The 26,094-nt window shown below is 49.0% G+C and overlaps 1 protein-coding gene across 3 annotated transcripts in view; it reads right to left on the bottom strand.

The window, feature by feature from the left end:
* Positions 1-337: 337 nt before the first annotated feature.
* Positions 338-26,094, bottom strand: part of tle2b (TLE family member 2, transcriptional corepressor b) — a 70,257-nt gene continuing 44,500 nt past the window's right edge. The window contains exons 6-20 of one of the 3 annotated variants that reach the window (XM_076022983.1): positions 25,645-25,719; positions 22,525-22,705; positions 21,050-21,066; positions 16,412-16,552; positions 15,032-15,085; positions 12,421-12,588; positions 11,701-11,851; positions 10,754-10,923; positions 10,139-10,215; positions 8,762-9,011; positions 8,208-8,455; positions 7,569-7,716; positions 6,054-6,204; positions 5,790-5,866; positions 338-3,132 (exon numbers count right to left, since the gene is read on the bottom strand). In XM_076022983.1, coding sequence (XP_075879098.1) covers positions 3,025-3,132; positions 5,790-5,866; positions 6,054-6,204; positions 7,569-7,716; positions 8,208-8,455; positions 8,762-9,011; positions 10,139-10,215; positions 10,754-10,923; positions 11,701-11,851; positions 12,421-12,588; positions 15,032-15,085; positions 16,412-16,552; positions 21,050-21,066; positions 22,525-22,705; positions 25,645-25,719 — 2,016 coding nt within the window. In that variant the 3' untranslated portion in view covers positions 338-3,024. The remainder of the gene's footprint in view (positions 3,133-5,789; positions 5,867-6,053; positions 6,205-7,568; positions 7,717-8,207; positions 8,456-8,761; positions 9,012-10,138; positions 10,216-10,753; positions 10,924-11,700; positions 11,852-12,420; positions 12,589-15,031; positions 15,086-16,411; positions 16,553-21,049; positions 21,067-22,524; positions 22,706-25,644; positions 25,720-26,094) is intronic. The other 2 variants (XM_076022985.1, XM_076022984.1) reach the window with 2 other exon arrangements.

The raw sequence follows: 26,094 nt of genomic DNA, 5'->3' as shown, positions 1-26,094 counted from the left end.
TTTATCATATATTTTACTGCCGATACACTTGGTTTCATTGACACAAGTGTGTCAAATCTGTGCAACAAATAGACGTCACATATGATGGTAGATTTTTCAGCAGGACCAGACCATTTAAAAACATTTATGTATCACACCTATTGTTAATGTTTTGATTAAAAAAAAATGTTTTTAATGAGCAGCATAAAAATCCTCAGACATGTTTGTAAAGAACAAAACAATCTGAAATAATTAAATACACAATTGTTTAATTGTGAGCTGAAGAATTATTTAGCAGAGGCACAGTTTTAAACCACCTGCACATCAGGGGCTGAATGAATGGACAGCAGAAGCCTGAAAGGATGAACACAAGTTTGGTTTATTTTTCACACAATACCTTTTTTTTTTCTTGTTGTTTTTACATCACATGGGAAACGCATGAGGAGGGGAGGGAAAAGAAAAAAACATGTTGCATTTTGAAAGAAAAAAGGAAAGATCCTTGGCTTTTGAAAAGAGAAACCAAACCATGGGCTCAAAATACAGAAGCAAAGAGCTTCCGTAGCGCTCGGGCAGAAACGGCATCGGCGAAGGGGAGCAGGGGGGAAAAGTCAATTCCGGTTGAAGAAAGTTTCATACACAATGGTCCAAATATCCACGCTATACCATCGAATGCATAGCCATTATACAGCATGATTCTGGGTGGCACGCAAAGCTTCAGAACAGAGTTTAGATCTCGCTTTCAGAGGACTGGTTGGCCCGCTGCAGAAGATTGTGGACAGTTCTCGTGATGTCGGAACGGCCAACTAAGCTTCATCCCGTAAAATAATGAGAAATCGGCCATGTGAAGCCAGTGACACTATAGCATCGGATTCACCCCGTCCGTCCCATCAGCAGACGTGAAGTTGTGCAACGAGCATGCAAGTAATAAAGTGGAACCGTCGTCCATCCGTGAGGAGACTGAAAAAAACAGGGTGGATTGATTTAAAAAAAAAAGGACAAATGGAGGCAAAGGTTCCCCCTCTGCAACCAACGGTGGAACTTTTTCTCTTTGCACAGGTTCCCCCTGGTGCCGCAGCTACACCCTCAATCTGTCAGCAAGAATAAAACGACAACGACCATTTGAAAATAAAACAACGTAAAAATTAAAAAAAATTAAAAAAGAAAAAGTCATCCCCTCCTGTGTTCCACTTGAGTTTAGCATGTGCATCATCATTCTCTGTTCATTCCACGATAAAGTCCGACACGTAAACATATAAGACGAGCAAGCACGATTCATAAAAAATACTGGGGAGGGAGGGACAGAAAAAAAGGAGTTATAAAAGAAAAAAAAAAGGATTGAAATGTGCCTTTTTTTTGTGTCTACACACCAGTGAGGCTCGCTCTAGAGAAACAGCTGATATACAATTTGCCTGCCAGTTTGGGTGTATAATACAAGGAAGGGCTGAAAAAGTCGGCGGAACAAAAGGAACACTTCTGTATTTTGGGAAACGCACCCGTCTGGCATCCTTGCGGGGAGAAACGCTTAAAGGGTCGCACGCCAAGCTGCAGCCGGGAGGGTTTACGCACTCGCGTCTCCACGAGAGACCCTCCCCACCCCCCACCCCAGTCCCGTTTTCCCAAAATACACAAGTTTCCCAGCGGCGGGTGTTTTGTTATGTAGCGCATCACTTTGCAGCAGCCGACGGACGGCCTGGCGAGCCGCAGCGAGACCGAGGTTCTCAGGAACATGGAATCTGATCTGCTTTGCAAATGAAAAACAGCGACTAGTTGCATAAATTGTGTGTGTGTGTGTGTGTGTGTGTGTGTGTGTGTGTGTGTGTGTGTGTGTGTGTGTGTGTGTGTGTGTGTGTGTGTGTGTGTGTGTGGTGGAGGATTCGGATGAGTTGCTGCTGACGAACTGGCCTCGCTGCTAATTTGCCTCCTTGTCTGTCTTGCGCTGAGTGCCGCTGCTACTGCTGCCACTGCCGCCGCTGCTGCCGCTGCTGCCACCGCTACTTCATCGCACTGACAGCGTCTTTAATGAGAGTGAGAGCAGCGCACGGTGTCAGGAGAACAATCCGGAGGAATTAGGAGGAAGAGGTGGTACGGGAGGGCTCGGCTGATGCTGTGTGTGTGTGTGTGTGTGTGTGTGTGTGTGTGTGTGTGTGTGTGTGTGTGTGTGTGTGTGTGTGTGTGTGTGTGTGACTTGGCTGCTCATTAGACTCTGCCTTTGTCGGAGCCAAATAAAACAGATATTCGGCGGAGCAACGGCTGCATGTGAATGTTTAATTGGATGCTCTGCTTGTTCTCTGTGTGTGTGTTTGACTGTCTCCCCGACGAATACCTCCAGGGTGTGTGTGTGTGTGTGTGTGTGTGTGTGTGTGTCTTGAAGGTTTGCGCTGTTTCTCCCGCTGCTCCCTCCGTGGCGGAGCCTCATCGCTCCCTGGCTCCTGACACCTCTCGCTGGGGGAGGAGAGCGCAGGGTGGCGGCTGCAGCAGCGGTGGCAGCAGCAGCAGTGGCAGCGGCAGCAGCAGCGGCGGCCTCATTAAGGCGTCCTCTGTCTGGCTAATGAATCGATTGTGTGGTATCAGTGCTCCTGGCTGGCGCTCCCGCCGCGCAGCTCCGCGCCTCCTCTGGGGAGCCTTCCCTTCCACCGAGCTCTTAATCAGGAAACAGCCCTAATTACCCTCCCCCACCTCCCTCCCCCCCTCTCACCCCTCCCCCTCCCTCCGCCTCCTTCTCCTCCCTGACTTTATCTTTATGCTCCACTGCCATTTTCTTTTGTCCTCCTTATCTCGCCGCCTCTCCTCCCTCCTTCTCTCTCTTTCAATCATCCTTGGGCTCGAAGTGAAAAGGAGAGGAGAGGGGGGGAGGAGAGGGGAGGAGGGAGGAGAGCTGATGCGTGAGGGGCTGGGGTGGGGGGGTTTGGGAAGTGCTGCTCCTGCTGATGTGGGGAGGAGGATCGCGAGGCCCTTTCGGTTTTCACAATCCTCCTCCTCTTCGATCTCTGTCCCGTCTCCTCTGATCCGCTCCAGGTCCGCCCGCCCGCCCCCCCCTGGCTCCGCTCAGTACACCACCTCGTACACCGTGGCCTTCTTGTCCCCCGAGCCCGTCACGATGTACTTGTCGTCCGGCGAGACGTCGCAGCTGAGCACGGACGACGACTCCTTGGACTGGAGAGAGAGAGAGAGAGAGAGAGAGAAGGCAGAGTGAGCAGCACTGGTAATGGAAAACATGTTGAATGAAAGGAGGAGCTGAAGCTCTGGGGGCCACGTTGCTCGTCCACGTGACAGCTCTGAAGTTTCACACACCAAAGAAAAGAAGAAGACAGCGTGAGCCAGGTGACTTAGGCCTTGTTCAGACTGCCAGCCAAAATGCGATTTTTTTTTTTAAGCCCATCCAGACTGAAACCAGGATGGCTCTTTTGCGGTCTGAACAGTCGCAAATCACAAAATCCGATTTTTTGCAAGACGGATTGAAACCACTTTCAGGAGGTCGTTTCAAATGGCATTTGAACAGATCAGTCTGAACGGCTCCAAACACACTGATCGGTTTTGACTGTCCGCGACGTCACTCTACGCAACACAATGGAGCAGACAGAAGCAGTAGAAAACAGCAGTCCCTGGATGGAGGAGGAAACTCATTGGCTCATCAGTGTGTGGGGAGATACAGTAGCTCCATTCAAGCCAAGCTCCAGGCAATGCATCGCAACAAGTGCCGCTGTCGCAGTCATGTGATGTCACACACTGCATGCTACGCTGGACGACCTGTCAGATGGGTCAATAATGTGGCCCAGTCTGAACAGAGCCAGATCCCATTTGGAAACTTGCTAAAAAACAGTGTGGTCGCCACGAACTCTCTCCCTGCTGACACTGAAACCCTCCAACTTCTTCTTCACTTCTTCCTCACTTTCTCCAGCCTTTCAAAAAAACAACTTGACGCATCTTCCGCCTCTGAGGGGAGCAATCGATCCACAGCCGCTTCCAGCACACGCAGCTGTCACAGTCCCGCTGGGTGAAAATCTTTCCGCCCTTGAAAGTCCAAAAAAGGAGGCGCAGATTTTTAAAAAGTCGTCGGTAGCGCGAGTGTGACATTTCTAATTTTCAGCAAACTGGCCCCGTTCTCAGTTCACAGTATTTTCTGCGGCTCAGCGGTGCTGACTCACTCTCCCTCTCTCTCTCTCCCTCTCTCTCTCTCCGCTTTCCCTCCTTCACTCTCTGTGCCGCCACGGAGAGCTGCAACCTCATTAACAGGAGGTGTAAGTGTCACGAGCGCCGCGCGTCTGATAATCTGCATGAGCTGGCAGGAAGCGCTGCCCTCTGTTTCTTCCCCGCTACATCTGCTGCTCCCTGTCTGAAAGCAGCACCTCCTCGCTCGGCTTCAGATGATCTGAAGTCCCTCCTCATCCTCCTGCATCCTCTGGGCTCATCCCTCCCTCCTCCCTCTCTCTCAGTTTTGCTTCATCCTGAAGTCTGAAGCGGCGCTCGCTGCCAAGTTTGAGGAAACACCCTCACAGCGTTCCTCATTCAGCGCCGAGGTCGCGCTGGCACTGATTGACAAAGAGCCAGAAATAGAAACATTCGTCCTTTCGCTTGCCTGTTGACACAAAGAATGCAAGGTTCCACCCTCATCGTTCTTTCCATCGCGCAGCGTTGTTGCAGTGTGGAGAAAATGAAAAAAATAAACATGTATTTTTTTCAAAACCTGACCGTTTGCAAAAAGCAGGAAAAAAGAAACCATTCTGACTGGCGTCTAGTGGAGGTACCTCCACGCAGAAGTAGGGGGCAGCATCTACCAACTGCTTCCACAGCCTGCTTGGCTGGTGGCTGCGCTATTATCTTTTATCATTGCTATAACACTGATCACAGGGGAGTGTTAGTGCAGGCAGCGGGACTCAGCTCATCAGCTCCACTGCCACGAACACAGCTGGGAACCTCAAGAACCCACCCGACCCGATGGGTTCGGGGGGGACTCTCTGACTGAACTCACTGGCCGACTGGCTGGTGAGTTCAGTCAGAGAGTCCACAGTGCCGTGACAAGGAGCGAGACACAGGAGGAGGAGGAGGAGGAGGAGGAGGAGGAGGGGGATGTACATGGATGACGAGAGGTGAGGATTCATGTCACCAAAGAAGAAAACACGTTGTTGAGAAATACACCCACAATCCTTTTTTGGGGGGGGAAATAATACAAAGCCTTAAATGAGCGTGAGAGCACTCATCATTCCCGTGTAATGAAGTGAATTCGTTTTGTTTGTCTCACAAATGACAGTGTGGCGACAAAACAGAGGAGAAAGACAAAACAGAGGGAAGATAGACGGAGGGACAGACAGAAGCAAACACAGATGAGCTGTGTGTGTGTGTGTGTGTGTGTGTGTGTGTGTGTGTGTGTGTGTGTGTGTGTGTGTGTGTGTGTGTGTGTGTGTGTGTGTGTGTGTGTGTGTGTGTGTGTGGCCGGCCAGCAGCTCTGAATGCACAGTGACAGCAGAGCTGTTTGGCAAGAAAAAGCGTTTGGATTACAAAGCAGATAGGCTGCACTTTCCCTCCAGTCCACCGGGAGTGACGGCCAAACCGGCTGCCCACTGACTGACACACACACATGCACGCGTATTCAATACTTCGTCATGCGTCGGAACGATCCCAGGAGGCAGACACGGCTCCAACCGCCACACAGTTACTGGGGAGCCCTGCCGCTGACAAATCACCCGAGCAAAACGGAGATGAACTGGCTAAACGTGCACTGTGCATTTACGTGCACTGTGCTCGGTTCTGTACATACACACGAAGCATTGACATCCTCACGGATGTTTGTTCGGGGGGGTGGAGGGTCTCACCTGGAAAATGCTGGCTCCGTACGGCGTCCTCCACGCGTTCAGCAAGTTGTCCTTCCCTGTGCTCACGAACCACTTCCCTGTTTGGAAAAAAACAAACAAAAAAAAAAAAACAGGGATGTGAATAAGAGGTACACAACTGTGAAATACAGGGGCATTAACCCCCTGTTAGTGCTGCGGGGGCTGATTACATATATGGACTGGGCGGTGAAAAATATGCTAAAGCGAGTCCGAAGCAAAGGTGTCATTGTGCACGCGTGCTTGTACCACAGTAGGCGAACTTGAGGGAGAGGACGCAGCTCTCGTGGAGGTGCAGCTGGTACTTGTCGGGCTTGGAGACGTGCAGGACTTCCACGTTGCTGCTCTCCATCCCCACGGCCAGCCACTCCCCTGTGGGACAGTAGCCCAGCGAGAAGATCTGCAGGTGGGGGAGAGTGAGTGAGAGAGAGAGGAGTCAGGGCGAGGACAGAGGACAGAACGTGGGAGGCAAGAACATCCAAAAACAAAAATGAGGGATGATGGAAACAAAGTGCGAGAGAGCCAGACGACCAAGTTGGCGGAAGAATGAGAACAATGGAAGGAAGCAGAAAGACCAGCGGGAGGATGTGGTGGAGGAGGGGGAGGGGAGGGGAGGGGGGCAGAAAAAAGACGAGGATGATGAGCGATGAGACAAGAGACACGATGGTTAAAGGTGCAGTAAAGGTGAGGGTTGTGATAGAAGTCAAATAGAGTGAATTCATAGACTTATTAAGAGTGGAGAAATGGAAAGGAGGAGAAGCAGAGGGAGGAGTGAAGACACGGAGGATCGAAACTCATCTGACACTGACCCACTGTGGGTGGGTGTGTGTGTGTGTGTGCGTGTGCGTGTGCGTGTGTGTGTGTGAGAGAGAGAGAGAGAGAAAGTCCTCTGAGTTAATGGAACATAATTAGTTTCTATATAAATTAACCATAAATACAAGTAAACCAAAATAAAACATAAAAAAACAATAATGCAAATAGTGCAAATGCGTTTGCTGCAGCTTGGTTTGATTTGTGAGGTCGTCCTTTATCTGCAAAAGGTGAGTGAAGCCTCGTCGTTAGACTTCATATTTATCTTTCACCTGGTAAATCTTCATATTTTAAGATGTAAAATTCCTTGAAAAGTTGCCAACATTTTCATGGCAAAATGCTTTGACTGCAGCAGAGGTAAAAATCACACGGGAAATAATTGGCACAAATGTACATTTCTATTTATTCACTTTATCATATTTCAGTTCAACCAGGAAAATGCTGGTCTGTTTTTGATTCCGACTTACCTCCTCTCAGTTACCATTGGTCAGCTCGATATTGACGAGTGAGTGTGAGCGAGACAGCAGACAGACACACACAGCTCAGTCGATAATTACAAATCTTAAACAAAACATCAGTCACTCTTGTGAAACGCATTGGCGGTTCGCGGCTGCAATTAATCACAAACATTTATAATTCCCAGTTGTTTTGTACCTTCACTCTTAGTTTGCTGATATATGACTGTTGGGTTGCGTATAAAAAACGAACAGCAGCGCCATAAATCTGCGCTGAAATAATTAGCTGATAATTCTGCACAGAATTGTGATGAATTATCAACGCGTCACACATATTGTACTTCACACATTTAACCCCTGCAGGCGGCGCTTTGCCTTTAATTAATTTGCTCTCTCGCACCTCTTGCGGCTGCAGAGTTTTGTGTTACTCGTGCTTTTGCCACACGTGTGTGTGTGTGTGTGTGTGTGTGTGTGTGTGTGTCTCGGTGCGTGTCCTAACCTGCGAGGTGAAGTCGTGCTGCTGCAGCTGCCGTCCCTCCCGCAGGTCCCAGCAGCGCACGGTGTTGTCCAGGCCTCCCGTCCACAGTTTGGTGCCGTCGTTGGAGATGTCGATGCAGCTCGCTCCGTCCGTGTGGCCCTGGAACTGCCTGCAGCGGGTCGGGTGCGGGGAGGGGCGGAGCGCAAGACACACTTGAACGACTCTGCATCCGCCGAGCGTGCACGTGTGTGTGTGTGTGTGTGTGTGCGTGTGTGTGCGTGTTTCTTGTTTGCTTTTCCTCCCGGTGGTGTCAGGCTGAATCTTCCTGACTCTTCCCCTGCCTTCAGCTCACCTCCCTCCTTCTCTCCTTCCCTCCTTCCTCCCTCATCCAGCCGTACCCTCCACTCCTGTCTTCCTAAATTCTTTCCAACTCTGCCAGAACCTGGTGGATACATCTCAGCCATCGCCGCCCCTCCGGCTACTTCAGCTTCCTCCTCTTCGGTTCAGGAAGCCCAACTATCAACTTTTATTCTTCGCTCTTTCTGCCTTGAGAAGTTTCCAAACGTTTCCACATGCCACAGCTCGTCTCACCTCGACGCGTTTCCCAGAATCCCTGTCTCGCCCCCCCCCCCACCCCCCTGCCCCCGGCCCGGCTCTTACCTGACCAGAGTCTGGTTGTGCAGGTCCCACACCACGATGTTGCCGTCGCTGCAGCAGGAGAAGCACACCTTATTGTCGGGGGAGATGGCCAGGGCGTAGCAGGCGGGGGCGGAGGAGGTCAGCTCCGCCTTGATGCGGGGAGTGGGCGTGGCCAGGTCCCAGATGGACAGCGTGCTGGCCTCGCCGCCCACAATCAGGGTTCGTCCGTCAGGGAGGATTTTGCAGGAGCGGATGTAGTTGTCCCTGTTCTGGATGGCGCAGATTGAAAAGAAAAAAAGAACGATACACACGCAGTTAAATTTACAGCTGTAGATGGGTGGCGGGAAAACAAGGACAGATGGTTTGTGCGATTGGCAACTTTCAGGAAATTAATATGAGCACTTTGGTGTTAGCTGGCGAACCTGGAAAGGAAATAACGGAGGCAATAAAGCGAAGCAGCTCAGTGAATTAAAACTGCTTTCCGACATCTGCTCACATGGACTGATGTGTGTACGCATCATCATGTAACTGGTGTGTGCGTTTGTGTGTGCATGCTCGTGTACGTCCCCTCTCACCAGACAGTCCAGCTGGGCCATGGGACTCTTGCTCCCCGGCTGGCTGATGTCCCAGACCTTGACGCAGCCTTTCCCTCCGGTGTAAACGTGGCGCGTGGACGTGCTGATGGTGACGGCGCACACCACCTCGCCGTGGTTCAGGCTGTGGATCTGCCGGGCGTGGCGGGGGATGCCCGGGCCCAGCAGGGCGTCGGGGGGGAAGGGCACCGGCTGCATCTGGCCGTCGGCGCTCACGTGGAAGGAGTAGGCGCTGAGGGGGAGAGAGAGGAAAAGGAGGAGGAGGAGAGATGAAAATGAAAATGAACCCGGCAGGAAGAGAGAGAAATGGCCGCAGAGAGGAAACAGATCATTTAACGTGCGTAATTAAAACAAAAGATGAGCTTAATGTACGTCACGGACAGCCAAACTTCATCAGCGGTCAAGTTGCGAGAAGCAACGGTGCCGTAATAATAATAACGGCCTTGGAACATTTGCATTACTTCTGCTTCCGCTTCTGCGGCGCTCGTCTCACCCGCAGTGTGACAGGCCAGAGGCGGCGTGGCATCGCTAATGGCCGATCAATACGGGAGCGGTCGGCGGCCGAGGGCTGCTTTATGAGTTCAAATTAGCGCGGCCAGAATGAACGGCCGCAGTGTGACAAGCGACAAAAACAACGGCCGAGATGGACGGCGGCCCTTTAAATCCTACGCGCGGCCACCGGTGGCGGCGCTGAGGGCTTTTAGCGGCGAGACGTCTTTAAAGCCGTGACTGCTTTGGCTTGCTCCACTTTTCAGGAACTGTGCTTTAAAAACACACAGTGCTGGTAATAATCCCTTTGTGATGTCACAAAGAGCAGCGGCACCTGACTGATCTCCCCCGGCTTTGTGACCACAGCCCCAACGATGTGGTCGATCCACCATCTAAAAGAAAGGCTCCCCAAAAATGCATTGGATCTGGCATGAAGCTAAAGCCTGGCTGTAAACACAAGGCTAAATATGCTGTTTTCCAGAGATCTATAGTTTCTAGGGTTTTCACAATTAATTGCATGGCACTGCTGGATGGAAGTCTTTATGATGATGATGATGATGGAATATCTTAATTTTATATTAATCTTGGGATCTTGAAAACAATCTTCAGACGACAAAGAAAGCGAAAGATTTGCATTTCTATGCATCATTTTCTGAGCTGAAATAAATCTTCCTTCTTTGACATAATACATGGAATACATATTAGGACAGCGAAAGCATAAATCAAATACCACACTCTCACTTCTGGATGACGTATACAAATATACACTGGGTCAAATTAATGACGACCTCGTTCATTCCTCTGTCACTGCTGTCGTACTGGAGTGAAACTGTGCGTATTTGTCCACATTTCACAGAACTACGAACTCACGGCTTGCCACCAGAAGAACCGGGCAGAGAGGAGGACAGTCCTGGGGCTCTCAGATGAGACCGGGAGTCATACGCCACCTAGTGGGGAGAGAGCGCTCATAATTAAAGAGACCTACTGAAAAACTTTAAATTGACTACATTAAAGTGCTGAGCAGAGAGGCATCTTAGAAGGCTGTGAAGGAAATACAAACAGGTTTTTCTATTAATACATAAGGCAAAAATTGAAACTAGTGCAGACACTGTGTTGGACCAGCTCTGTCCCAGACTGAAGCCAAGAGGGAGGACGAGCTGGAAACTGCGGAGAACGTCCTGCTGCAAGTTTCTGGGGCAGCTCGCTGAGAATCCGTTTCCGTCTCTGCAGCGCACGACAGCTGACGCATCAAAAAAGGCAGGCGGCTACACCGTTAACCGTGGCCGGGACGCCTCGGGTCCCTCTCTGTTTATGTAAATCTGTCTAATGGCTGACATGTGCAGCCCAGGAACAAAATAAATGGCCGGCCACCGGCCCGATAATGTGGCGCGCATCTATTTTTTTTAACGGCGGAGAAGGCGTCCAACAAGGTCGGGTCGTAAATCAGGCGGCGACAGAGAAGAATCGCTCGGCTCCGGCACTCACCATGGGGCTCCGCGAGTAGGCACTGGCCGCCGCGCTGATCTGCGGGGAGAGAGTCAGAGCACCGCCGAAGCCCCCCGGGCTGGCCAGCTCCCCGTTCAGCCCTGCATGGGACACCACGCCAAAGTGAGCCGGGTATGAACCGGGGGGCACAGACATGGGACTGCGGAGAGCTGGGGAGGGAAGGAAGAGAGGAAGGAGGGAGTGAAGGACGGAAATGAAGAAGGAGCCGAGCGCAGAGAGAGCATCAGAGGTGGTGGTGGTGGTGGTGGGGTGGGGTCGGGGTAGGGGGGGTGCCGAGACAGACGGAGATCGTTTCTTTTGAAGCCTCAAAGGGGGAAGAAGTCGTCGCAACGGGGAGAAAAAAGGGGGGCTTTGCAAAGAACGCTACAAAAACTGAACAAAACAAACCAAAACAAAAACAAGCAGGAGGTCTTGTGTAATGTTTTTTTTTTTTTGCGGGGATAATTTAAATGTCGGCTCGATTGTTTTTTGTTTCGCGAAGACAACGGCAGAATACAGCGGATTCATTCAAACAAGAGGATGTGATGCATAAAAGGGAAGAGCAGAACAGGGGCCACGTAAACATTCATTCCCAGAGTGATTGGTTCCGGCTTGTTGTCTCAGCATGAGACACTATTATCAAGGGACGGAACCGCGGTGCCACAGCGGCTGGTTGTGGAGTTTAATTCTAACACAGTGACCTTTCTGGTTGGAGTTTATAACTGTCTGCGTCCACGTGCTGCGACTTCCTCCCAATGTCCAAACACATGCGTGTCAGTCCGACTGGAAGATGATTCACAGTCACGCAGCTTGGAGTGCAGGAGCAGCAGTGATTGGCTTGAGTTTGAATCAAGTTATTGCGCTTTTCGAACCCCGGTGATGAGCTCAGTCATCACATTTGTGTGTGTGTGTGTGTGTGTGTGTGTGCAGTTGCTAGATAGTCTCACCCAGTGGGTCGGCACTGGATGCTGCTTTGCTGACCAGGCGAAGGCATGAGGTGCTCGGACCAGGGGCCCCAGGTGCCCCAGGGGTGAGGGCGTCACGGTGGGATGGGGACGGGGTGCCGGACTTGGACAGAGGAGACTGGGACTTATCCATCTGCAGCGCCACAAACAGTTAAACCCTGGTGAACACTCATCAGAAAACCAGCCTCCTTTTTTAAACTGTTCCTGGATCACTTTAGCATTTGCATTTAACATGGCTCAAAAGCAATCAAAGCATTTTTGTTTTAGCTAACTTACAATTTTTTAACACCACGCATTTGAACTTGTATTTCTAGCAATCTAGGATAGAGTAGAGTAGCTGTTGCTTGAATGGTTTTAGTCTGTGCATTAAATGTGATGTCTGTAACCTTTGCTATCTCTGATGCTATCTTACATGTGCATCCTGTCTCTGTTTGTCTTGTGTGAACAGTAAGATGGTATCCCTGCAAGGACATATTGCGCGTCCTCTTTGTTTTGTGATGTCTAAATATGACTGAATGTTTAATTTTATCGTTATTTATTCGGGACTACGGATGGAATTTAGCGGCAAGCTAGCTTCGGGATATTTGCGTTATTTATGTTTAGATTACTCTATTGTGAACATAAACTGAAACATAAATTTGACAAAAACCAGGAAAAGTGAAAAGCCAGTAGCGACCCTTGCAGAGGGCGGACGGGTCTCACCTGTGCAGAGTCCTTGGCTTTTCCCGGGGTTGGACTGCGTGGGTTTGGTGTGGATGGAGCCTCTCCCGTACTGGAGGAACCGGGCATCTCTTTCCTTAGGCTGGGAGCCCGGTCCAACCCATTCCCATGGGGGGAGTGAGGAGGGCTGCCCGCTGGAGAGTTTGGCTCCTGGAGGACAGAGAAGGAAATGGAACTCGAGTGAAGTCTGTCGCCAGCTCGTCTCTTCTCAGTCTCAGAGGAAGAGAAAAGAAACGTCATTTTAAGTTTGAAGTGACTAACGGAGCACCAGACAATCTTTTCCAAGAATTCCTGAAACATTTACAATGTCTCCAACGCTTGGGAAATCCCCCCCCCCCCCCCAAGCATTTATAAGCTTTGTATTTTGCCACTTGAACACCACGGTTTATCATATCACATAGTGTTTTGTTAACTCAACTGGCGAAAAAAAGAGAAACACTGAAGTTCACATCCAGCGACGGCTGATCTCACGACGCAGTAATCATCACTATCTCATGTTTCTGGCTCATATTTCCCTTGTGACAGAGGACCTAGAATGGAGCCTTGTGGAACTCCAACTATTTAGATGTGGCTGCTTGATGCATCAGACAAAATCAACAGCACCAAAAAAGGAAGAAAGACGGAGAGCTGCAAAAAAAGATACGAGATGCGCGCTGTGTTATAGTGCGATGACAGCCTCGAATAAAGTGTGCAGCGCGCACAACTCGTGCATCACAACTCGTGCATCACAACTCGTGCATCACAACTCGTGCATCACAACTCGTGACTGCTGCGATTTGCAGCCCGGCAGATAATGTCACTGTGGCACAGTGGTGTGTGGACCTGGAGATGTTGCTGTTCCAGCGACTTTGGTCGGCGCTCAGAGCAGAGTGCCGCAGTCAGCACTTCTCACTGGGTCACAGTGATCAGCACAAACACTTCCCTGCTTCACACACGCACGCACGCACGCACGCACGCACGCACGCACGCACACACACACACACACACACAATCCACCAGAGAATTCATCTCCCTTTTTTCTTCCATTACCCTTATTTGTCATATTTTTTTTCCCTTCCCCCTCGCATTCTGTTCTCACACCGGCTCCCCAAATCACACAAGAGACGAGCTCCACTCTTTGTGTGCAATGTCAAAACACAGAGAGCTCAGATAAAAACATATTTTTGGCGCGTCGTGTGAAGTATTTAAAGAACTAAAATATTCCAGGGGCATAAACGGCTTTGCATATATTATGAGCGGGAGGCAGACTGCGGTTATCTAATGACGAGGCGGGGAGGGAGCGGAGAGAGTGAAGGTGGAGGGGTTGCGAGAGGAGCGGGAGAAGAGAGAGACCAAAGACTTGAAAGAACAAATGCTTCAAGAGGCAAGAGAACATAAACACACACAATGGAGGACGGCAGGATGATGGGTGGGTTTTGCGTGAATGCGCGAGCGCGAGCGTGCGTGCGCACGCGCGAGCCGGCCGCGCTCTGCAACGCGAACGGCGGCGTCTGATAATGAGCTTACGCGCAGGTTCTTCCCATTTACAAGGGAACTGCGGTGGGAAGCCGAAGCAGCTGCACACCTGCTGACTCACCTCACCCTTCACACCAAGTCCCACTTTGAAATGCACGCGAGCGCGTGTTGCTTTAAAGCGTGACCACGACAGGCGAGCTGGTGAGGAAAACAATACCTCCGCTGTGTGTGTGTGTGTGTGTGTGTGTGTGTGTTTTTCTCACTTTAAGCAGGATAACAAAAACCTCTGCCAAATAATGAGAACACAACAAATGTGTTCATTTGTTGTCTTCCCTAATTTATTAATATATGACTGCTTTAGAGATGTATTTCCTCATAGTTATTGACAAAGGCGTTGATGTATGTACCTGGTATATTATTCAGCTGCAATAGCATTACTTTAGTCGAGTCAGGATTGTGATAATTAAATACATAATTATGCAAGTTAAGTACGGCTGGTCGATTGTATTTGAGCTGACTGGTCATTTTACTCTTTTTACTCATATTAACAGCCTAGCAGGTGCTAGCAAGCAATTGTAGCAGCATATTGCTGAACCCTGACAAAAAGGAGCTAGTTGTAACACTGCAGTGCTGCGCTGCCTTTGGCCGTCCCAAATCCATTGTAAAAAAAAAAAAAAAAAAAAAATCAAACCAAAGCAATAAAAAGTTGTGCTTTTTTCTATAGCTCCTGCAGTTGATTTTCTGTCCAATTTAAAAAACAATCTTTTACTGTTTATTTTTTCGGACACTTGTTTGACATATTTGCTTTTTATGATTTCCAACAGTGGCAGATAACAGCCAGCGCTTGAGCACTTGAGAGGGAGATAAAACAAAATCCTATGTACAGCTCAAACAGGCCAACATCCTTCTGGAAAACTGATTTTTTTTAACCATCAAAACTAATACATATTGAAATTTTCCAGTAGGTGTCTTCACTAGACTTGGACTGGACTTGTTATGATTGATTATTGAGAAAATTATTATTGAGAAAACAATATCAACTGATTGATGAACTCATAAAATCAGGCGGCGGTATACGAGTCCCTCTACTTTGTCTGACACTCTGGTGCTTTTCAAGAAAAAGCAATTTCCAACTTACTTCATTGGAAACGTCCACCACAAGATTGTCTTCACTCTTGTCTCCGTCGCTGTCCTGGGGAACAAACACAGGACAGCTGCTTTGACCATCTGCTTTTCTTTGCCGTCTGCCACATCAAATATAAAGCACATTGTTTGTGAGGGAACTTTTATAATAAAGATGGGAGCCCGCGCGCGCACACACACACACACACACACACACACACACACACACACACGCACACGCACACGCACACACGAGCATCCGCACACAGATCGATATATCAATATCACCAGCTGGTATCTCTCACTGTCCACCATGCAATATTAAACACACAGCGTATGGAATACGGGCACTGTTCTCCTTCAACATCTCCTTTCTACTGTGCCGACACTCTTTCACTATCACACCTGCACAACACACACACACACACACACACACACATTCACGCTCCACGCTCACGTCTCCCTCCTCGGCCCTTGCTCCCCTTCTCTCTCTCTCTCTCTCTCTCTCTCTCTCTCTCTCTCTCTCTCTCTCTCTCTCTCTCTCTCTCTCTCTCTACCTTATTTTCTGGGGTGAGAGCGATGGCACTTAGTCACCATGGCAACAGCACTTTGATGTGATCATGGCCCGATATTGCTATTGACATCAGCACGGACTGACATCAGTACCTAATTATACACAGCCAAAACACGGCTGCGTCTACAGTCTAATCCATGAGCGAGGACTCACTAAACACACAGATAGATAGACAGACAGACAGACAGACAGACAGATAGACAGATAGACAGATAGATAGATAGATAGATAGATAGATAGATAGATAGATAGATAGATAGATAGATAGATAGACAGATAGATAGATAGATAGATAGATAGATAGATGGATAGGTGGGAAAACAGCGAGAAAGGAGGAAGGAGCGGGAGAGAAATGTTAGGACCTGGTGTTGAGCAGACAGAGAGTGGAGGGATGGAGGGATGGAGGCTGCAGAAGGCAAACAGAGAATAAGGGAGGCCGTAATGCCGCCCGACAGAGAAGAAGACACGGGGAACGGTGAGAAAATGGAAACTAACGACGCCGGCTCTCGCTCTGGACTAATGGGAAGACTCGGACCGTTATGGCTGCCAAACTGATTTAGCCGCTGGCTATTTTTGTGAGCGCAGACGCTAGGTGTGATGTCAATCAATTCTCCAGACAGACACAAAAACGCAGCCTATATATCGTGCGTTTTGTTAAAAAAAAAGGAAAAAAAACAAAGTCTGCGTTTGCTTTCTTTTTTTTTGCAAGCTATTTAGATGGTCCGTTTTCCTCTGTGCGCCTCCGCAGCGTCTCCTCTGGCTGACAGACATCGTCTACGTCTCGTTTCGTTTTTGCGAGGACTCGGACGCGGCGGCACGTACATAGGAGTGCGGCGCCAGCGGCTCTTTGTCCTCACATCGCCTCCTCTTCGCCTCGGCTCCTCCCTGAGAGGAGGAGTAGCCTCCAGACGGGCCCTGGCGCTCCTCGGCGGGCTGGCTGTCAGTCGAAGAGGCCGACTTGCTCTGGGGGAGACACGTGAGGATAAAGGTGAAGGCACAAACACACAGACAGAAGCCTCAGATAGAGACAGGTGAGGACAGACTCAAAGAAAAGATAAAATTAATAGTATTATAAGATTGCTAAAACTGGATTATATAAACAGAGAGCAGCGCTTCCCAAAGTGTGATTGCGCCCCCTAGAGGAGGGGAGAGACGCTGCATGTGGCGGCGGCGCTTCTGACTAGAGCCAACAGGGTGCCAGTCGAGCACTGTGGCCTCGCAGCAGCAAAGTTGTTTGATTCCAATCCGGGAGAGCACGTGTTGAATTTGTGCCCATAACTCCCACAGTCAGAAGACGCGCACAGCTAGCCTAACTGGCTAACTGGCTAACGAAACGCCTCGTAGGTGTCAACAAGAGTGGAACGTGAATGATAGGCTGCAGCCACCTGCAACCCCGAGGGCGCGATGGGCGGTAATAGAAAGTGGACGGCTACCTGGCAGCCCCATAAAGGGATGTCCGTGTGTCAGTGTATAAGCCGCTCAACAAATCTTGCCAACATAATGTCCATTAAAGCGGTGCAGGCGCACGCAAAGACAACAAAGCGGGTGCGAGCAAAGGAAAAGCCAAATGTTGCGCAGCCTCTTCTGGTGAAATTAGCCTGATAGGTTGAAAAAAAAATACTGAATTTAGAATGAAATCAAATAGACTTGGTGGAGTCGCACACAACTAGAAAGCCAAACGAATGAGACACGCTTGAGAAGCTGGCACAATAAATAATTAAGAAACATGATGCACTTGTAATTCCACTGGGGATGGTTTGTGATTTTCAAAGTTATTTTTTCTCCTCCAAGAAGTAGAAGTGGAGGAAGCTGCAGTTCAGATTAATTAAAATAAATTACAGCGGCGTTTGAAAGAAAAATATGTAATAGAATAGTTGTGTGTGTGTGTGTGTGTGTGTGTGTGTGTGTGTGTGTGTGTGTGTGTGTGTGTGTGTGTGTCCGTGGTGGGACTGAAAATTATTCATCTTCTCAATATAAAAAAGGGTCCTTGAAAAAAATTGGGAAGCACTGCCCTGGCATTTTTACAGTCGCTGCAGTTGAAAAGACACAGACCCGGAAGAACACTGCAGACGGACTCAGGTAAAGCACACACGCATCAACACAACTGCCTTGCAGAAGCCACCACAGCACACAGCAGCAGCTTATACAGCTAATTATCAGCCGCCGCCGCTAAATGAAGCCGTCTTCTCGTAAAATAGGACTCTCATTACTGGGCAGTAAAGCTGAGCATGGGCCGTATTTACAGCACATCCTGCTGCTGCTGCTGCTGCTGCTGCTGCTGTTGTGCTGCTGCTGCTGCCGCCGCTGCAGCTGCCGCAGCTGCCGTTGCCGCCGCTGCCGCCGCCGCCGCTGCCGCTGCCGTGCACTCTGAACGCCACATCAAAGCACTGTGTTGTTTTTTGCATTTGGGGCAGGGGGCCAGAGGTTTGATGAGGACCACTTGTCATCCCTCCTCCTCCCTCCCTCCCTCCTTCCCTCCCTCCCCCAGAACAGGGAGGGTTTGACACAGCAATGAGTCACCCACAGGAAGGAGTCCACGGGGGCTGACAGGAAGGAGCTCTGGATGGAGGAGCGGAGGAGAGAGAGAGGCGGAGGGAGCAGGGGAGGGGGGCACAATAGAGCGCAGTTTTGGCTCCAAACCCCCCCCCCATACCCTCCTACCCTTCACCTCTTTCTCTTTTTATTCCTCTCATCCACCACTCCCGACTTCCTGTCGCTGTGTCTTTTTTTTTCCCCTTTCTTTCATTAAACAGCCCCCCCACACACACACACACACACACTCCATTTGAAATTCCAACATGTTCGACTGGTGCCGAGCTCTCCGGCCGGCGCCGAGCGACCTGAGGACTTCGCTCTGGTCGGGCCGGATGAGAGCGAGCAACTCAGGCAGAAACTCAGGAGAAACACTCTGCCGGCTCATCACGGCGGTGTTTGTCATTAAATTATGTGGAGGGTTTCATTACAGCGGGAGGAGGAGGAGGCGAGCCAAGTAAGCAGGGCTGTTAAATCATTTTCATTTCTCAATAAAAGCCCGAACAAAGACTTTGTGGATTTTTATCCGCCCCCCCCCCCCTCCCGAAAAGATTCCCCTCCGCCTGCTTCCTCTGTTTTTCCTTCCCTCTCTCTCCCTTCTTCTCCTCCGACTCCTCTCTCCCTCCCCGTTATCAACTGCTACACTGATGAAGCCCAGCTGTCCGCCGCGGCTGGTACAGGCAGGAAGTCTCGCACAATGTGGGCTGATAGAACAGGACAAACCGTAGATGTCCGCTGAATTTCAATCAGGCCATTTGCTCTGCATGAATTGTGCCTCGGCGACCGGCGGGGGGGAACCTCCAACTGCCGCGGCGTAAAACATGCAAGAACCCGCGGTGCCATCCACACGTTTCAACATGGCATGTTTCATCTGCGCACTTCTTCTTTTTTTTCTCTCTCTCTCTCTCTCCTCTGGGGATGAATTTCCCCCTTAACTGCAATTAGGGCTGCTGATTAGTCAGCAGCTTGTCACGTGTCACCTTCCTTTTATGCCTCATTTGAACTTCACACAGACTCAAAACAGCTTTTCAGCGAGAAGAACAACTCGCACCTTGTTGTCGTTGGCGTCTAAATGGGGAGAATGGGTAGAATAGTGAAAACAGCAGCGAGCCATCAATAAATACTAAATACTGAGAACTAGATTATAGTGCTTCAATACAACAAGTGTTTTGTATGACGATTTTACCAAAAGGACAAATTGCTTGAATAAGCAATTGATCTTTTAATATTACAGTATGTGCATTAGAGTTCTGTAGGTATGTTAGTTACAGTCCACTGCTGGAAAATGGGTAATTTGTTGATCTGGGGAAACTAAAATGTTTTCACCAACCATCTACAGTCAGGTCCATAAATATTGGGACATCAACACAATTTTCATCTTTTTAGCTCTAAACAGCACTACAATGGATCTCAAATGAAATGAACTGCAGACTTTCAGCTTGACTTTGAGGGTATTTACACCCAAATCAGGTGAACGGTGTAGGAATTGCAACAGTTTGTATATGCGCCTCCCACTTTTTAAGGGACCAAAAGTAATGGGACATGGACGTGGACATAGACCTCTGGTGATGTCCATGCGCTCCAGACTTCAGGCTGTAATTGACTGCAAAGGATTTGCAACCAAGTATTAAAAAGTGAAACTTTGATTTATGATCATTTATTTATGATCTAATTTGTCCCATTACTTTTGGTCTTTTAAAATGTAGGGGGCACATATACAAACTGCTGTAATTCCTACACTGAGACTGTAGATCAGGGGTGGGCAAACCTTTTGACTGGTGGGGCAACAATAGGTTCTAAAGTGTGACAGAGGGGGCCGGAGCAGCAGCAGATGGATGGAGTGTTTTGGTGAGCCACCAGGAATACATCATGGGATGTGTAGAAAACATGATGCTTTAATGTCCATTGAAAATGAACCAAAGCAAAGTTGCAAGAAAATGAGTGTCTTTGAAGCCCCGACGGCATTTTGCTCTTTATTGAAACGCCTTTGAAAAAACTGAAAACGTGGATGCAATACAGCTATTTTATGACTGACTGACTGTTAATATAATTTCTTCAAGCTTGGCGGGCTGGATTAAAGAGCTTAACGGACCGCAATATGGCCCCCGGGCCGTAGTTTGCCCATGCCTGCTGTAGACGTTGCCTCCCTTCAGCTTCAAACGTCCATGACTAGAGCACTTAGAGCCCCGACCATCAATATATTCAGGTGTTGCTAGGAAATAGCATTTCCAAGAGGCTGTTATGGAGAGAAGCGTGTGAGATCCTGACTGCTGGATCGCTCAAATGGCTCAACGGGAACACTTTGGCTTCCTCCCTACGAGGACTTCCACCATTTATCAACCACCAGGTTCGTTTCATTCCTCCGTGTTTGCGAAAAAAAAAAAAAAACTTACACCAAATATTAACTATTGATAGCGCCGGTCCGATTTCCGTTGGGAAACTGCCTTTTTCGAAATCGGTCACGGAATCGGCGCCAAAAGATTCGATTGGAAGATAACAAGTGGACCCAAATCCACACTCTCATGCAACATTTTGTCATTTCTCCAGCGCCGGGCTGGCGCGCTGGCCGCCGCCTGTCTGGGTTTTTTTAAGCCCCCTCGCTTGTACTCTAAATCGCTCAGATTACCAGAACATTTGTGGCGCTTGCGAAAACAGGCAACGGCTTGTTTATCCCTCCACCTAATTTGTTGCCGAGAGCGGCGGCGAAAAGGCGGCGGACGGCGACGGTGGATGCCGTAAACGTGCGTGAGTGAGGACCTTGGGCAGGCTCGAGGTTGACGGCGCCGAGTGGGTATTGTGTTGGCGGCGCAGCAGCCTGTTGTTAGAGGCCACTTTAGCGCTCGTCTCTGTTTCCTTCCGTTCCCTTCCGTTTATCACTGTCACGCACACAGGACACACACAGGACACGCACACTCCTCAGTTACTCACCCTGCTGGGCGCTCCCTCTGGGATGCGACGGAGGTAAACAGATGGGAACAAAGGCAGAGACAAAAGGAGAGAAACAGAGAGATGGTTAGACGTGCGCGCGCTGACGCCACGACGCAGCCAGCCGAGGTTGCGCCGCACCACGACGGCTCTTCCCTAATGAAGACACCAGCCTGCTCATAGTGAGTGATTCCCGTCTGTCTGTCTGTCTGTCTGCTCTTTCCCCACCACTTCACTAGAAACAAAACCGCCGTCTATTTTTTTTTTGTTGTTGCTGTCCCCCTTTTTGTTTGTCCCCCCCTCAATGCAGGAATAGCAACAAACACATCTGGAGGCATGAATAAGCTGCCATACAGATGTTTTACACGGCAATTTAAACGCATTGATCTCTCCCGTCTCCCTCCCCTCTCCTGCTCTGACTCACTGCTGGCTGTTTTTTTTTTTTTTTTTTTTTTTGTTCTTCCTCGCTCTGGGTTTATTCATGGGAAAGTCTCTCTTGGCTCAGTGCCTGAATCGCAGCGGAAAGATAAGATATTCTATCGGGGTGAATGAGAGTTCGCTGGCAGAGAGCGTTTCTCCTGCATTTACTCCGGAGCTGTGAAGACATCTGTCAATAGAATGACGGCAAACTAAACAGGAGAGTTCAGCCGGCGGTCCAAGAGGGGCCTTGCTGAACAATTTGCACAAAGACCTGCCACATGTGACGTATGGCGCTGTTGTAAATTGTGTCTGCTGCTAAATAACACAGCCATCATCTTTCCACTGTGAACGTTCGGGTCGGCGTCGAAGGCTGACGCTGCCGCACTCCTGTGTGTTGCTGGTGCAATTTGGAGAAAAACATTCTTCAACAAGTAGATGAGGACAATTTTCAGCACAATCTCCTGTTAGAGTTCATTTCTCTCCCTCGCTTGCTGGAGCTTGTAAAGCCTTTTCAACATTTTGTAGCTTTTGTAGCTAGACTTTTTTTTCCTTCAGTGAGGGGAATGTAATTCAACAGCCCAGTTTTAAACGGGGATAAATTACAAACTGCAGCTCGGGCCAAACCCCTGTCACGACACCGTCATTTGCTGATGCTATTAGCCCTGTGTTTGCAGCCTCCTGCTTAAACTGGCGCTTTGTTGGACCTTCCGCACAATTGGAAGGAGACAAAAACAACCTGCCATGAAATGATCCAGAGGGAGAAAAAGCACAAGACTGAGGGTGCTGTCAGACGTTCAGGAGAGGGATCAGTGCCTGGTTTCAGAACCTTTTGTGACATCACAATGGGCTGATTTCCAACAAAACTTTTCTAAGCTAACTGAAATTCTTAGAGGTATATATTATTGTTATAAGTGTATTTTACATAGCGCCTGTGTGACCTTTAATACAATCGTTCAGGTTAGCAGGAGGATGGAAATATAATTTTACGCACGTATTCTCCGATAAAGATTTTCAGAGGCTTCCTTTGACACAAAAACGAAAGAATATAGTAGTTTTACCTCTGAGATGTTCAGCATCGAGGTGGTTGCGCTCGTCTTTGGAGGCGAGGTGGGCTGAGACTCCGAGGGCCCCCGTCAGCGCTAGAAGCCCAGAGCCTCCGGCGCCCAGAGACAGGCCAGATGGGTGAGGCGTGAGTGGGATGCCAGGGGCGTGGTGAGACAGGTGCTGGAGCTGCTGCTGCTGTGGCCACAGGGAGGTGAGGGAGTGGGGGAGGGGGAGGTGTGCGGAGGTGGACAGGAGAGGGTGTGGTTGTTAGAGAAAGGAAAAAAAACAGAAAACGACAGGAGAGTTGTTGAAAAACAAGCAAAAGGGAAGACATGACGGTGAGCAGTTAGAAATTGCTTGTAAAGGCAGGAAGGAGAACAGGGGGATGGGGTGAAGGAAGGTGAATCAAGGTGGAAAGGATGGTAAAGGGATTATAGATTTAGAGGTGAGGGAGATGGGCACAAGGACAAGATGGAGGGAGAAAAATAGAAAATTGAATCCAGTGATCAGGATACGCGGGTACAGTAGAGCAGGCCAAGATCAAGGAGTGAGAGAAACACAGGGAGACGGCGAGAAGACAAGAGACGATAGGATTTATCACGGAGAGGAAGAGGAAGAGGAGGAGGAGGAGGAGGGAGGACAGAGACAAGGGCCGAGGTAAAAAGCAGGGATGTATGAAGAGAGGCAAAAAAATATTTCAATGAGGGAGCAAATGACAGGGAAGCACAAGAGGGGGGAGACGGGAAGGGGGAATCATGGCAGGAGCAGTGAAAAATGGAGATGAATTAGATGAGCAGGAGGCAGGAGATAGAGAGGGGAGGTAAATGAGCAGAGGGGAGACGGGAAGGACGTGCGCAGCGGAGAGAGCAGGAAGATAAGATAAGACACGGCAAAAGAAAAAAAAACAAAAGGAAAAGAAGGAAAGAAATAAGAGCCGGGGAAAGAACGAGGGAGCCACGATTCTGGGAGAACTCCAGGAGGAGCGGGACGGACAGACCGCCACAGAGCAGGACAAGCAGAGGAGCAGAGCAGAGCAGAGGAGCAGCCGGAGATAAAGGAAGGCTATTATCCCCCCGAGGACCCCGTGATGTGCTTTTGTGTGTTGTTTTGTCGAGCCACCGTGTTCGACACTTACACCGAGACGAGCGCGCACCTTAGACACGGCCGTGTCGGCGGCGCCAGGAGGAACAAAGGGGCTTTAAGCAGACTCTAATGTGATTAGAGCTCAGAGGGAAAAAACAACAAAACACCATCCACCATCTAGCAGGACACTCAGGAGCATCGCTGAGTGGCAAACAGGCTGTGGCTGCGCTGCTGCTCTGAATGACAGCATTCACTTGCTTTTACCTTACCACAGCGGCCCCCATGCTAAAGAATTAGTCATCAGAAGAGGACGGCTAATGGTACAAGATTATTTATTCCCCCGGACCAGCTCGACCGGGCACGTCAGGCGCATTGTTTCCCTAACATGCTGGATTTCAGAGAGGCCGTTTGTGGAGGGGGCGCGTTCATTTCTCACCTTTTGCTTCAGCTCGAAATTAGCAAGAGGTAACCGATGTGATTCTATTCCGCTTAATATGTGATGTTAGAGCACATTAACATATGCTGGAACGAAACACTTTCAAAAATGTTGACCTGCAGCAGCTCTGACATGAGCAGCTGTGCAAAACTGAATCCTCGCTGAAGCCACGTGGCAGCACGACACAACCAGCCGTCCACCAAGAAAAGCCATCATCGGCGCCGTGTTCCCTCGAGGTCCTCACACACCGGGAGCGAACTTGCGAGGCGAATAATTTGCTTTTTGTTTTTTGCACTTGAAGTCAGTGCAACCTTCCACACCGGCAGCGAATTTCCACGGAACGGAAAAGCGGCTGTTGTTTTTTCTGCGTGTGTCGAATTTTGCGGAGGCGAAAAGACGAACGTCTGGACTTCTGACCAATCAAAAAGATGTTGACGATCTTTACATTAAAACATTAAAACTTCGGTAATTTGTTCTCTCCCTCTGCAAACGTGGGGCCATTTGACGGAGCAGTCCTTCAAATTGTCCGATGGACATTCTAAAGTACTGGTGGAATTTCACTGGGTAATATCTGAGTTCCTGGATCGTCGTCTTGAACTCACCCATCCCCTCTCTCAAGAACAATATTGGGTGTCCCCAAAGACTTCTATTCTTTTTCTTTTTCTTTTTGTTATTCAACCATAACCCGGACATCATCACTTCAGGATGTAGTCGACTCCATTGTTTCTCCTTCGGTGCGAAAGAAAGAGCGCAAAAGTTTATTCACTTAGCAAATTTTATATGCATATTTGCCTCTCGCTAGGTGTGTACAGAAAACATTAGCCAGCTTAAGATTTGCAAATTGGCATTATTTATTCATGTCGTTTTGCCTATTGCCCGGTGTGTAAGGACTATTCTTTTACTGCAAAAAAAAGGCATCCAGTTCTGAACAAACTGAGGCCACTGCAGTAGAAGCAAATCTTTGGCCTCAGCTCACAGGCGCTCAGTTTTTGGCTTCGGTCTTCTGGGGATTTGATGGTCAGCTTGCAGCAGCTGCTTCCTGGTTTCGTCACATCTGATGCAAATGTGCGACAGAGCGGAAAAAAAAAAAAACACTTCCTGCTGGAGCTTGGCAGCAAGGATGAGCGACATTTCAAAATTGACATAGCAGCGATCCAGCTGCAATGCGAGCGTTTTACTGCAAGTAATGAAAAGAAGAGCAGCAAAAGTCTTCAGAAATTTCTCCAACGGCACCTTTAACCGTTTTCTTTTTGTCTAAAAGAAAGTAAAACTGGAGGCAACATCACAGAACGGAATACTTAAATGACAGAAAAAGATTTTAATAAATAACTGTCATCCTTCAAAGGGCCACATTCAGTGGAAAGTATCTTGGATCGAAAGGCTGACATCAGAGAAAATTTCTGGTAAAATTCTGCCTGGGTGAATCTGCATCCGCCACCATCAGAACCACCATCTGGAGCAGCTTCAGAGAATTTCACTTCACCGATTCTGACGACCATTTTTCTCATCGAAACATTGGTAAAGTTGGTCAAGCGTGTGTGTGTGCGTGTGTGTGTGTGTGTGTGTGTGTGTGTGTGTGTGCGAGGGTGTGTCATGTTGAATGAAGGCGACTCACCCCAATAATGGCGTTAAGTTCTGCCATGGTGACTTGCTTGGCTCTCTCGACTGCTTGGACCACCTGTTGCTGGTGCTGGGAGCGACACACACACACACACACACACACACACACACACACACACACACACACACACACACACACCATGTAAAAATACACACAGACAATAATTTGCAATCAAAAGGTAGCGAGGACAAAATGCAGGCTGTGCTATCAACGATGTATTTCGAAGCGCCAATACATGAAAACCAAAGTTGGGAGAAACAAACAAACAAAAAAAAAACCTCAAACAAACAAAACAAACCACAATTTAACAGAATAATTCACTCTGATTGATCGGCCTTGCTTAATCAGGTTGTATCGAGCTCGCTTTTAGTAATTCATCAGCGCAATAGAGAAAACACAGCCCAGTGATTAATGATTGAAAAACTGTTTGCTGTTATAGAAGAA

Source organism: Nelusetta ayraudi, unplaced genomic scaffold, assembly GCF_046127955.1.
Source record: "Nelusetta ayraudi isolate G7.1 ecotype Tasmania unplaced genomic scaffold, CSIRO-AGI_Nayr_v1 ptg000013l, whole genome shotgun sequence".
Classification (NCBI taxonomy): domain Eukaryota; kingdom Metazoa; phylum Chordata; class Actinopteri; order Tetraodontiformes; family Monacanthidae; genus Nelusetta; species Nelusetta ayraudi.
Note: the sequence above shows the minus strand (reverse complement) of the source record. Positions and strands in the feature narration are given on the sequence as shown.